The 13,680-nt window shown below is 41.7% G+C and overlaps 1 protein-coding gene across 1 annotated transcript in view; it reads right to left on the bottom strand.

Annotated features, from left to right (window-relative positions):
- PLXNB2 (plexin B2) overlaps positions 1–13,680 on the bottom strand; it is a 111,343-nt gene that overhangs the window by 28,909 nt on the left and 68,754 nt on the right. The window contains exons 16-19 of the mRNA XM_026053801.1: positions 4,904–5,040; positions 4,063–4,230; positions 2,360–2,468; positions 362–589 (exon numbers count right to left, since the gene is read on the bottom strand). Coding sequence (XP_025909586.1) covers positions 362–589; positions 2,360–2,468; positions 4,063–4,230; positions 4,904–5,040 — 642 coding nt within the window. The remainder of the gene's footprint in view (positions 1–361; positions 590–2,359; positions 2,469–4,062; positions 4,231–4,903; positions 5,041–13,680) is intronic.

Here is a 13,680-nt window from a genome sequence, read left to right as displayed (position 1 = left end):
GAAGAGTAGAGGGGAAGGTAGTTAACCTATGCCCTTTCTTCTCCTTTCCTTAGTGTAAGAAAGGAGAGAAACCAATTCCAGTGCCCAGTCCTTGAGGGAATTGTGGAGAGTGGTAATTTCCAAATTCCTGGCCCAGCAGCAGAGGAAACACAATGAAGAAATACAAAAGAAAGAGAAGAGAAGGGTGAGGAAAGGGGGCCTAGCAGCGCTCCTCATCTATCATGGCCAGGGTCTCCAGCAAGTGTTTTGGGGTTGGTCCCAAATAGCTATTTGTTGTAGGTTAAAGTTTTGACAGACATGGAAAATATTCGGTACCAGTTTTAAGAACAAAGTAGGAACTGTCATCTCTTCACAAGTTTACCTTTGCATGAATAAGTTTGTTGACTTGTTTTTTGATGCCATCTGTGAAGTTCTCAAAGGTTGGGTCTGCAACATACGCAAAGGAGTGGCTCTCATTTTTTACAACCAATTGATGATGATCCATTAGAATAATAGTGGTTATGTTATAGTTTTCTGGATCTTCCAATATTGGTGGGGAAGAGAAAACCACGGTGGTTGCACTGAGATTTGTAACAAGTTTTCCCTCAAACTGTTAGAAATAAGACATGAAGAATATGCACATTTTAGAGCCTGATTGATTCTTATACATAACTGTTGATAACTTTAGATTGTAGAAATAAAACCACCGCGAGTTATGTCATTTCCATACAGCAAAAACAACAAAGGCAGCGTGAGATACTTCCTGAAAGGAAAACAAAACAATTTGTTCATGGGGTAAAAATATTGATTCATTGTCCTCCTGCAGCTTCACCCCCAAAAGCTTTGGCTACAGCTCTGCTTTTATCTGCCTTCCAATTTTCTGGCTCTTGTCCACACTGATATCATTAAATGGCTCTAAGATTAAGAAGTTAACATGGTAGCTTTAATCAAGACTGTCTTCTGTACCATTAAGGATCTCAGGTGAATGCTTTTCTACTGTCAGTATGAAATACCTCACGGAAATCAATATAAGTACTTAGTATAACGTCTGAATTAAATTTATCAGTTGTTAATCAACATCTCATATTAACAGCCTTGTTAATACCCTTCTCTACCCTTTCTCAAAGAATACAAATCCCAGAAAGTTCTTCAGTCATCCAGTAATGCCAATTGCAGCCACCAACACTAACAGGAATCTTTAAAATTTCTTATCACCTCAGTTTTGATTTTTGAGAAAGACAATGTAATCTGACAGCTTCTCCCTCACATTTCTGACATCATGATTAAGTAAATGCGAGTAAAACAAAAGATTAAAAAAAGAGTTGCTAGACTTAACCAAGAATATGCTCAGTACATCACACAGAATTAAGCTAACAAGTTTGGGAGATGCTAGGCACATATAAGGAGGGGTGGGAAGAAATGTTGATAAACACTGTGAAGAATGCTAAATAGACTTTGAGATTATTCTGAGGTTTAAGGTAAGTAGGATATAGAAGAATTGTAAGTCACAGTTTATGGAGTATGAATGTATGCAATTTTTCTTCTTATAACTCTTAAAGGGATACAGAGCTAATGGAGGCAAATCCAGCAGGCTTTGGCATACATTAAGGCTGACATGCACATATATATAAAAAATAGATATGTTACCAGTTCCATTTAACAAGCATCATTTTTTTAAACGTATGATCAAAAGAAATTCCAGCATCACCCTTTAAAATAGTCCATAATTTAAAACATGTTCTTCCTGGAAGATCACATCCAGCTTCCTAATTGTTATTTTAAATAGTGATCTTCATTAGAAACCAGAGAAATTCAGCTCTTTTGGAAATGTCAGTTCTCCTTAACATGAGACGCAAAAAGGGTTTGTTTTATATTTTGCAACTCATAATCGTGCACATGCTGTAACTGCAATATGCCTGGAGCATATTGCAGGAAAGAAAAGGGAAAGATTTTGTTCTTTGAGGTGTGAGAAAATAAAAGGCTCTGACTGTGCACAGCCAACGACTCAGGACTGCCTGCATCTGAGTCCTGTTTCAAGCTAAGCTCTAAACATTGAAGGGGGGAGAAATAGAGAGAGAAAACAAATTCCACACTTCCAAATTCTGAAATATATTCAGTTTACTATTCAAAGCTTCTATCCTTATTCATGCTGAACAATTTTTAAGCAGGAAGTTACAAGGTACTAGCAAATGTAAATATAGATGGCAGGAGTAGTACTTTCATGTAGTTAGAAATAGAGTCAGAAGTCTGTTCAAACCTTATTCCCCTCCAAGCCCAGTGAAGTCAAGTGGGCAAACTTAAATGCATTTTCTTTGAACAAACTGTATTTCATGTGTCTATCGTGATGCCTTGGTCAGGGGGGAGGAAAAAAGAAAATTACCCTTTTGGAATTTTGTTTTCCTGTTTCTGGATGCTCTGCATAGACCACCAGTGAGAATTTCTGGATGATGTCAAATCCAGTTCCAGTTACTGTAATATTTCTCCCTCCACTGAAAGGTGGAATTAAAAAAGAAATCAAGTCATTGACAAAATACTACATCTATAGACTACTTCATCCTGAACTACTACTAATTCCACTGCAAATAGTTATATGATAATTACATCTACATGATAATTACATCTCCCACACAAAGACCTTCTAGTAAAGCCATCATTTAAATGCAGCAATGTGAATTTTAAAATAGTTTTTGAATAGCAGTATGAAAAAATTACAAATCCTTTTGTCAATATTTGGGACTTGTTACTGATGTCTCTTTCAATGTGCTTCATTTCCTGGATCTTTTTTGTTTATTTTGAAATCCCTCTCCTTCCAAAAATACAGACAACTGTGAAAATATATCTCCTATAAATCTCTAGGGACCTGCAAATTACTATTTAAAAAAAAAGAATATGAAAGAAGAGGAAAAGAAAAATGAAAAGAAGAAGAAAGAGAAAAGGAAAATGGAAAAAAGAGAAGATAAAAAGAAACAGAAACAGAGACAAAGAAGAGAAAGGGAAAGGGAAAGGGAAAAAAGAAAAAAAGAGAAAAATAAGGAGAAAAAGAAAGAGAAGAGAAAGAAAAAAAAAAGGAAAAGAATGAGAAAAACAAGAGAAGAAAGAAGCCTGGGGTAAATCGTCATCGGTCTATCAAAAAAAGAAAGAGGCAAAAAGAAACAAATCCTTTTCTATATAAGTGACCACTCCATATTCAAAGAAGCAGGCACCAATTTCTCCAACAGAAATCAAAACCAATTTTCACTTTAAGGTTCCATTCTTACAACTTTCTTTTACTGAAAGAAAGGAAGCATCTTCATCTCTTTTTCACACTCCGAAATATGAAAATGCCAATTGCTTCCTACTGGGCAGAGAGGCTGGAATATTAGGGGGCAGCAGAGACCAGCGTGAGGAGACTTTGTCCCTGTATCCATTGTGGAATTCCATTCAATATCATGGCCGTGCTAAATTGTGCTTTAAACAAGGTGATCTGCCACCCTGCTACAAACCTAGCAGTAACACAGCTTCCTCTGGCTCACAATTAGCCATAGGTGCTTTTTCTGATAGAACAGAACAGTGGTTTGAGTGAGCAGCTAAGGGCTGGGACATGATCTGAGTAGGAGCTGGGGTAGGACCTTTTAAAAGCTCTGTTGAATTCTGATCTAGATTTCCTAAAAACAGACTTTTTCTCCTGGGAAGCCATAAGTTACTTCTTCTATTTCCATCTTACTTACTAAAAGCTGAAGAGGAGAACTATTAGAAACCTTTCTGACACTTTATAATATTTGCACAAGATGATCTCTCCTTTAGAGAGAATGTGAAGATCATGTGGTTTGACATCATACTTAAATGCTTCAAATCTTTCCCTTTAAGACATCTTCTTTAAAAGAAACTCATTATTTTTCCTGATTTCAAGATTTAGCTTTGAGGTAGGAGTTTAAAGTCTGGGGTAAGCGATACCAGCTGTGATTTAGAAGAAGTTCAGACTCTATGTATCTAAATTTGTGTATCAATAAACAGCTATTAATTTAAACATTTATACATGGAAGAAAACCTATTACATACACTTTAATCCAATCACAAATGAAGTTATGACAAACATTTCATTACCTGCTGAAGCTATTTACTGGCAGGAACCTGGTGACAGTGGGATTCTCCCTGTATGAAAATTTCCCTGGTATGTTACTTGCTGTGTCTCCATAGTGCACTCTCACATCAACATCTTCAACCCTGCTATTAGGTCCTGTAATGCAAACTATCTGGTCTCCAAATTCAGTGCTAAATCAGAGAAGAAAGAGAAAAGGAAATATCTTCTATTTTACTTCTATTTTACTTCTATTTTACTTCTTACTAACAGTATTATAATACACATTTATTACTGTAGTACCCCAGAACCAACAAAAATGATTCCTGACTTGTTAGGCATTGAGTAACTACTAGAGGGAATAATAGTTTCTCCAGGTCACTTAAAAGCTTAACAAAAAAGATATGAAAATAGGAGAAAGATATGAAAAGATATGAAAAGGAACAATGCACACACAGAGAGGAGCAACACTGTGTCAGCACACTTCATGGTATTCCTTTTGGTGGAGGAAGAAGGAACAAAAAGAAGAGAGGAACAAGTCAAGGGACATTACAAGATTAAAATTTTATATGGAACCACAGGGGAGCCAGTGTGGGAAATCACGGAGGCGTTTGGAAGGGCCAGTCAAGCAGAGAAAGCTGAGACTGGAACATTGTGTCGCTGAGTTCTCCCACTATGGTTGTTTTTGCAGCTGCTTCTTCCAGCTGGAGTCCCCGGGTTTCTCTCTAAGTGCTGAGGGCAGAGCCCTCTGCACGGGACGAGTCTCCATGGGCCACGCTGTAGCTCCGTGTAATTCCAAAAGGCCGGCACTGGATGGGTGCTGGGGAGGACGCAGGCCTACGTGGAGCCCTGGGCATTCATACGTACACGTTGCAAGGCTCGCTGCCGACGAGAACGTGGACGTCCTTCTTGGAGCCCGTAGCCAGGTTTGTGCCCGTGATGGTGAGCGCCGTCCCACCGGCTTGCGGGCCTCGTTCCGGGCTTATTCCGGTGGGCTGAGGCTCCTGCAAAGGGGAAGCAGCCAAATACATTAAGAGAATCAATCAATATTTACACTAGTATTAACATGTATATATTATAAATAATATATACATAATATCAAAGTCAAAAGAACACAAAACCCCACAAATCTTCCATCACAATGCCCATATGAACACAGGAAGAAGTGATAGATGATGTGATTTTTTTCCAAACTGTGCTTCATGAGGCTTTCTACTGACTTAAAACTCCTCATTTGCAAAATGCACAGAGTTAGTGGCCATTAGGTTTGTAAGAGCTTCCTCTTGCACTTCCTGTTTTCACGCTTATTTTCTGATTTTCCTCTTCGTGTTGGCTGAGTGTACCTCAGCCTTTCCCTGCCCTTTGAATACACTCTACATCAACTATAAGAGAGGCAAAGTGAGGTTTTCAAAACTGGTAGAAAAAAGAAAGGATATTAAGATTTCATTTCTCTCATAAGGCTTGCGGTCATGGAAAATGAGTTTTATCTCCTTTTGTGAGCAGTGAGCTTGGAAAAAAAATCTGAGCACATTAATTTTCTCTATTCATCTAGAATCTCAGAGAATTTTTTTTTAAATCAATGGAAACAAGCAGACATGCTGCAAATTATTATCAAATTCATCAGAAATTTAAATTTCTCAAATACTGACACTCCTTTTGTTCTCAACTCAGTCTTCATTTCAGTGATTACAGTTGCTATTCCTGGATAATTGACAAATGGAAATTCACAGTGAGGGTCATTTTCATGAATGATGCAATTTAATTACTTCACACTTAAGTAGTCCCTAGGCCCAGCTCAGAGAAGCATCGCTCTTCTGGGTAACGCTGAAGCTCCTGGATTGAGAACGGGAGCAAAGCCTCCTCTGCTCCTCAGCGCCCTGATGCCACGGGGGCTGCCAGGGGATGCCTCCTGCCTCGTGCCTCCCAACGCTGGCCGGGATGCTCACGGACATGCCGAAATCCTACGGCAAGTGAGGCTGCTGGGCCCGGGGAGAGGCTCAGGGAAGATCCTGGCTCCACACGAGCACCACGGCTGCTGCTGCAAGGGGCCCTGTATTTGCTAAGGCCTATCAGGTCAGAAGTTTGGGAAGCTGTGCCACAGATACTGCTTTTCTGGTGTGTAATTAGGCATCTTGATCCATGTTCAAACACAGACGTTCCTTACACAAGAGAGTGATGAGCCGCTGCTCCTGTGTATTTGCAAACAAGATCTTCTCTCCTCCTCCTCCTCCTCCTCCTCCTCCGGCCTAGCCTTGCTGAAATGAGCAGCTGGTCATGGAGCCCTCAGCTGCTGCTGCTCAGTATGAAATGTGTGCAAACAGAGGAAGAGGAAGGAAGCTGAAGGCCGCCCTAGGTGATGGGAGTTCGCCAGACTGCCACCCCTTCAACACGTCCAGCTCCAGGGAGGAGAAGCCACAGCTCCCTTTGGAAATGGAGAGCAAAGGGGTCCCAGCCAACTCCAATGGAAGTTAAATATCATCTTAGTGGGAATGATATTTAGAGAAATACCTGAGTAAAGTGAACCATCGCTATTAAGCAGCAGAGAGCCATTCCCCGTGTTATTTTGCTCATGCCTAAGCCGATGTTCAGGAATGAGGGCTCAGAAAAGGCCAGGAGGTGGGGGAACGATGCACCACAGCTCCCTTCAAGCTCAGTGAGCCCTCTCCAGGTTTCCATCAAGGAGAAGAAATCAGCAAAAACGCATTCGATTGACCTTGAGTTTACTTTACAAACACATTTTACACGTTTTACTGGAGCACCGATACCGCAGAAACCCCGATAACCAGTACTTGCAGTGCCAGCTCTATGCTTCCATGCCGGAACAGCTTCTCCTGGAAGGAATGCATCACGGCTCAGCACACTTCATAAATCCACAGTGACAACTGTAATTTGCTCGGAAGTCACAGAGCCTTAGGAACATGCTCTAACACTAATTGGGTGTCAATTGCTGTTCTTCCCTAAGAGAAATCTGTTTGTAAACCCTTCACTCCTCAAGATCTATACTGCTTCAGCGTATGACTGCTTGCACACACTCACCTTTGATTTTGTTTTAAATTTAATACATCACTTGGTTTACAAGATTTTATGTAGAGAAGAGAATCAAAGGCACTGTTCAAGTGTGGGTTAAGTCAAAAAAGAATCATCCTGAGTTCAATACAACGAATCTGAGTAAAGCTTGCTTGCCCCCCTGTCAGGACTCTTCTGTGGATTTCAGTTAAATTGAAATAAGTCATGGAAGACTAAATTGTAAGTTTGTGGTGTTCTAACTAGTTCAGTTTAAAAATTGCACTTGAGGTTTAAGCTGACACAAATCTAGATATGCATTTCGCATAAAAGCTCCCTTGTGCTTTTTCTGTAACAAAATTTGGTTGATAAACATTGCAATCAGTATCATATACAAAGTGCAAGCTAAATAAAATACTTATAAAAATGTATCAAATATTTTAACTGTAACCCTATCACATGGGCAGAGGGTGATAACTGCAGTCAATTTTAGATCTTGACTATCACAAAATATTAAGTGTGTTGGACCAGTCTGTCATCTGCACTAAAAACCAAAGCAATCATTTGCTGCCTAACACATATGAGAAATTTTCAGAAGAAAAATGCCTCCAAGAACTGCTAAGGAATGGATAAAATCTTTATTCTTAAGCCTCAGGAAAACTACTTAAAACTCACAGCCTCTTTCCTTAGTAGTACCTCTATTTAAGGCTAAAACTTTTAGTATAGACTCGGGAAGAAGAGGAAGGAGTTTCTGATGCAACCAACATCATTGTCCTCAGTGTGGTAAAATGATACAGTAAAAACCACAAGGAGCTTGCTGGAAACTTCTGCTACATCCTTGCAGCCCTTTATTCCTGCAACAGTTGTAAATAATTACACTAATGAAGCTCAGTTGGGTTGCTTGATTGGGAAATTTGGCAGAGTGTCAGCTGGTTATGGGGCTAACTATCCATTGAGCAAGCCACATGCTTGGAACAGAGTTGTCCAGTGCCATTTTCCATGAAGGATCTTTCAGTTGTGGCCTATGTTTCTATTTGTCTGTGAGCTAGGATATACTGTCTGGGTAAATATGTAACCATAGAAAAACAGAGCTATCTGTAAATAACATAAGGTGCTAAGCATGTGCTCAATTTCTTGTTTTCTTAGCAAGACTCTGACTTTTCTGAAGGGTAAAACACAACTCCAGAGGAAAACAACAACAGCTCAGTCCTCTATCCCAGACATGGCTGGAGCAGAGGAGTCAGCACATCTCAAACTCACCTGGGACAGAATTAAAAATTGAGGACAAGAATCACTGTGGCAGCTAACACCAGGTACCAGCCAAGGGGGAGGTGGAATAGCTACATTTAACCCTTATTTTCTCTTCAATTCTTTATTTTGCAGCCACTCCTCAAAGGACTATTTTAAAATAGCCTAATTTGAAGTATTCCTATTTAACTTATTTAAAGTAATTTTGCAAACACCAAGAGCACTCCAGGGACTGAGTAATGTGGATGCTTCATAAAGATGATCTAATAAGCAGGAACTCAAGCGTCCCCTGTGTGCAGGGGAATTCTTCAGGACGATTGTTAAGACAAAGCATCGCATAATAACAGTTCATTATTGTAAACTTATCACCAAAACGATTTGATTAATTTTAACCAGCTATTTTCTGTTTCACATTATCATTTTTTTGTGTCCCTCCTCTTTGGATGGTCTGACAGAATGAGTATTTTAAGTATATTATCAATTATTTGTAAAACTTTAATAATCAATTTATAGCAAAACTAATGCACTCCAAGCAACTTTTGGTGCTCTCCTAAAACGTCCAGGGATGGCTCAAAGAGCAAAGCTTTATCAGCTAACCTGGAGGTCTTCTTAGAGGGCCAGCAATGAATCTGCACTATCTACATATCTAAATGCATAACTAGAAAGCACTTTTTGATCATGAAAGTTAGACAGACAGGATTAACAGGAAAAGACCTTTTGCTGAATGCCAATGTAATCTGAAAAGGCACTTCCAGAGGTGCTGCAAGCCTTCAGGAGGGCTCATGTTACCCGAGGAGAAGTCAGCCCCTTCCCACCACTGACCTGGCACTCAAGCAAGCACAGAGGGGTTCAGGGGCTTTGCAAGTGTGGGGTCTAGTCTAATCTCACACATCCTAGCAAGGCTGCAAACCTCCTCCCTGCACCCCCTGGATGCAGCCATGAGCTCCTCTTTAAGCTTTATCGGAGATTACTCCTCCCTGCAAAAGCAAGCGCGGGGCAGAGGGCAAATCCTGCACTGCAAACCTTGCACGAGCTATATAAATGCAGCATAAAAACACTGCCTTTCCCAAGGCACAAAACTCTTTAATTTGCACTGAATCTTGAGCAATACCGAAAGGTCAGGCAGCAGAAATGCAAGATCTCAAGAGCTGTTAGACCCGTGATTCCACCTTTTGCAAAACACCTCCAGGACCTGTCTGGTTTCTTCTCATTTCCTCCCTTTTACTGTTTCAGCCCCGGGATCACCATAAACACCCACTTCCATGTTCCGCACTCGGCTCTCCGCACCTCTCTCCCTCAGTGAGTTCACTCAGTGAGAAGGCACCCAGGGGACGTCACACGTTCTGCAGCAAGACACCTCAGAGACTGCTGCAATTACGAAACCAGGCAGACATTTTGATCATGGGACCTACAAGGAATTTATATGAGCTTTAAAATAATTCTTCTGGAAAGCCTCATTCTTTGTGAGGACTTGGCAATATTTCATTTCTCATGGACACTGTGAAATTTGAGCAACTCTACAAACACTGATTTAACCTTGGTTTTATAATTCCTTGAAGTGCAGAACATCATAATTCACATATATTTCAGTCCTTTCCTTCTCTGGCTTGAAAAAGAAGAATTTACTTTCAGATTTCAGTGGATAGCATTTCTGCCTTGTCACAATACAAGCACGGTTCATTCTTCCAGACAGCTAAATGTCTGAATGAGAACAAATCTTTTATTTTTTGCAGTAACAGATTTTCTTGCATATGGGTTTCCTGCTTTTAAAGACTGTGTTCCAGTGTCTACCAATTGCTCAGCGCCTGTTTCCTGTTGAGTCTTGTGGGCCGTGTACCAGCAGAGTGACTGTTTCACCCTCTCACACTTCTATGATCGTGATCTGTGTTTGTAGTAGCACTGTAGTTGTGCTGTAGTTTTGCTAAAACACATGCCCATCCACATCTACGCTACTTGAGCAAGGATCTACTGTCAACAGATGCAGCTTGCTCCCTATTGCTTAGTTTATCCTCAAGAAATAATCTGATCTTGACAGTATTTCTTGCTCATGGCCAGATTTAGGCTATATAGTGAAGGCTGTGGCTATATATGTGCCGCAAACTGGGGTAGTAAGAAAGCCAATTTCTAAGTGACATCCCTGTACACTGCCTGTGAAACAACATGTTCTCACAGCACCAGCTTGCTTGGCAGCAAACTCACATGCTCTCTATGCAACAGCAGTGAAGTCTTTGCAGCTTGGCAAACCCTCACTTGCCATTAACTCTCCCATGTGCTACTGCCTCCTCTCTGCAGCATGGGCCCTTCTGAGCTTCTCAAACTGAATTTTGGGGTTTGCCTCAAGACTGTAACAACCTGTCCTTGCAGGCACTCTGTACTTCATCAGCACTGTGGTATCAGAAAAAAGAACGAGTAAGTATTGGCAACACAGCTTCCACTGGCCCAAGTACGTATATGACTTCACGATCGGGCCATTTTCCAGCACCATGTTTTCTCCAGAGCCACTGGAAGCCTTTCCCTTGCATTCTGTTTGTATCCTTTCCCTTGTTACAAATCTGTTTCACAAAAATATTGATATATTTTTCCTTGTAGTTTGGTGCTTGCTGTGTGCTGGAGGGTGAATTATTCCCATGCCTGCCCCAGCTATAATCACATTTGGAACTGAAGTTACTTATTAGCAATGTACATGGCTGTTGCTCTTGATAGAGTTAACGCAGACTCTCTGAGCATTCACATTTTTCATCCTGTTTACTAATCTAGAATGAACTCTTTCATCTTCAATGCTTTATCACTTGCACATTTTTTTTTTTTTTTGCAAAATTTGCAGGGTGATCTGTTATTTCTTTAGGTTTCTGATTGATATATTATTAAAATAGACTTTTTATAGGCTGAAAGTGCTTTTGGAGGGCTAGGTCAAGCCAATCCACAGCTTCTCTCTCACTCACCCACCTACCAGTCAGGACCCAATGTGCCACTGATTAATGCTCCTTTCCTTTGGTTTTCTCTATTGCTTTGCAGTTTTCTTAGTTTACAGCGTCATGTTGCACCAACTCAATTCTGGCCCCTTGCACAGTATTCAGAAATAGGTAAGAGCACGCTCCTGCACATCCACTTAGGGTCTGAATCGCTAATGTTTTTTATTTTTCTGCTTTTTTGACTTTTCTGTTGACAGCCACATCCTGACCTGTCTGTGTTCTTGGGCATGACTCTGTAAATAAAGATGCCATTTACTATAATAGTTCTCCGTGGTGGGAAGTTTCCAGTCTAAGAACTACATCAGGGAGATAAAAGCGGTTGCCCTTTATCCTTCACTAACACAGAAAGTCGAGCAGAGAAACAAAAAGCCACCAAAAGGGTTAGTGGTGATTCCCTGGATGGGTCAGAAATTCAGAAGCAGTAGGAAGGGAACAGAGGAGGGGAGCCTTACAGAGATGCAAATAAACCTTGGCAGAAAATCCATGCTCCAGAGGGGCTGCTGGAGGAAAAGCAGCTTTGCCAGACTGCAGGAGAGAAACAACTGGTGAAGGAGATGGGGATGGTGGCTGGGTAAATCCCCACGCTGCCGCTGCGAGAGACGCAGCGCGGGGGGAAGCCAGCACCAGATGGATGTGTTCAAATGGACATGACAGGCAGCACATGGCAAAACCAGCTAAGTCCCCAATCTGTCAGCTCCTGTAGGCAGTGGCCTCCGAGCTGGGCCTTTCGGTGTCAGTGCAAGTCCTCGCAAGTCCGGACGGGCTCTCGTGATTCCCGAGGAGCAGTGCGCAGGGACGCCGTGCCCTTGGCCTCCCACGATGCACATACGCACGGGATAAGACCTTCATAAATACATAGAGTCAGAACATACTACTGCTCTGCATTAGTCTCCTCCTTCCTTTTCTCCACTTCTCCCTTCCAAGAGCGATATGGAAACCTAACACACCCCCCTCCTTACCCCATACCCAGCTGCAATCAGTTCTGGTTCTTGTAGCAGGTCTGTAAAACAACCCATTTGTGACCAAAACTACCCAATGTAGTCTTCACGGGCAGATCATTCTTGCATAGGACATACACAAAAAGCACAGGCATGAACATGCCATAGTCCATGAGGCGCTCGAGGCACCAGCCACGTTCCTGGAGGTAAAAATGTCACTCTGCTGACTCTCAGAGAACTATAAGGATTAAGTTAAACTCCTGAACAGGGAAGGCCGGTCCTTAGGAGTTGCTCTTTCCCTTGTCTCAGTCCTCCCCTCAGCCTCGAGGGAACCTGTTTCCTGTTTCTCCTGCCACCTACAGGATATTCCAGGAGGGAATTGCACCTGTGCCAGTGGTGGGGCCTGTCCTGGTGTCCCAGGCCTCAGTGCGTGGGCCGAGCCTAGCGCAAGGCCGAGCTGGGTCTCCAGGGCTGCTCCTTGACAAGCTGCGAATGCTGCAGACCGACCCTGTGCTTCCAGGCACTGTTTTAGTGAACTGCTTTTTTCTCACTCAAGGCAGCACCTTTTAATCCTGAGGTTTTATGCAAAGTCCGCAGAGCTTTGCTGACACAGAGCCTTCATGGAGAAACGCAAAAGTATTCATTATAACTTCATAATATTATATAATGTATATCTATAGTGACCCAGTGCTCCCTGGCAGTTCTTGAGCAGAACTATAAGCACTGAATGGTGGGGCATATATTTAAGCGCATAACTTGAATGATAAATCCAAGATATCTGTGTGAGGCAGGGCCCACTTTCCTAAAGCCCGGAATTACCCAGGAGTTCTCCTAGTCCTTGAGCATGACAACATACAGAAACTCAGTAATAAAAGAGCCAGGGTCCTATGGAAGCCGTCAGCTCCAGACCGCTATGGATATCTGGCTTAGCAGCATCAATTGAAATGGCAACAAACCATGTAAAGAAAAATGAGAACTAGAGGGAATCTGTGCAGGTGAAGATGTGTTCAGGGAGAAGAATGAAGGAAGGAGCTCCAGCCTGCCACAAAAGCCTCGTGGCAAGGCTGGCCCTGTGCATGAGAGCTCCCAGAGTGTGGGCTTCAACCATCAAGAAAGAAACCAGAACTGGATGAAGATAAGAGGAAACTGCCAACTTGGTAGAAAATTAAGGTGGAGGAGAGCAGCATGTTAAATGCTTCTGTGCTGTTCACACTCACCTTTGAGCTTCCAGTATAGTGAGTAGTCAGCTTCATTTTCTTTTAGAGCAGATTAATATTTGGCTCCATTTGTTTCTCTTTTTGGTTATTCATCTCATCTTGTTTAGGTAAACAAACTTCCTGATTTACTGCATGTCCTTATTTTCAAAATAAGTCCTTAAAATACCTTCAGCTGCTCAGAAAGCCACAGAAACGTGCTATAATTTTTGCAAGGTGCTAACTTTAATTCCATTGCTTTACGTGTATTTGAACTTCCTGAAACCATA

Source organism: Nothoprocta perdicaria, unplaced genomic scaffold (assembly GCF_003342845.1).
Source record: "Nothoprocta perdicaria isolate Ctin4 unplaced genomic scaffold, notPer1 scaffold_119, whole genome shotgun sequence".
NCBI classification, from domain to species: Eukaryota; Metazoa; Chordata; class Aves; order Tinamiformes; family Tinamidae; genus Nothoprocta; species Nothoprocta perdicaria.
Note: the sequence above shows the minus strand (reverse complement) of the source record. Positions and strands in the feature narration are given on the sequence as shown.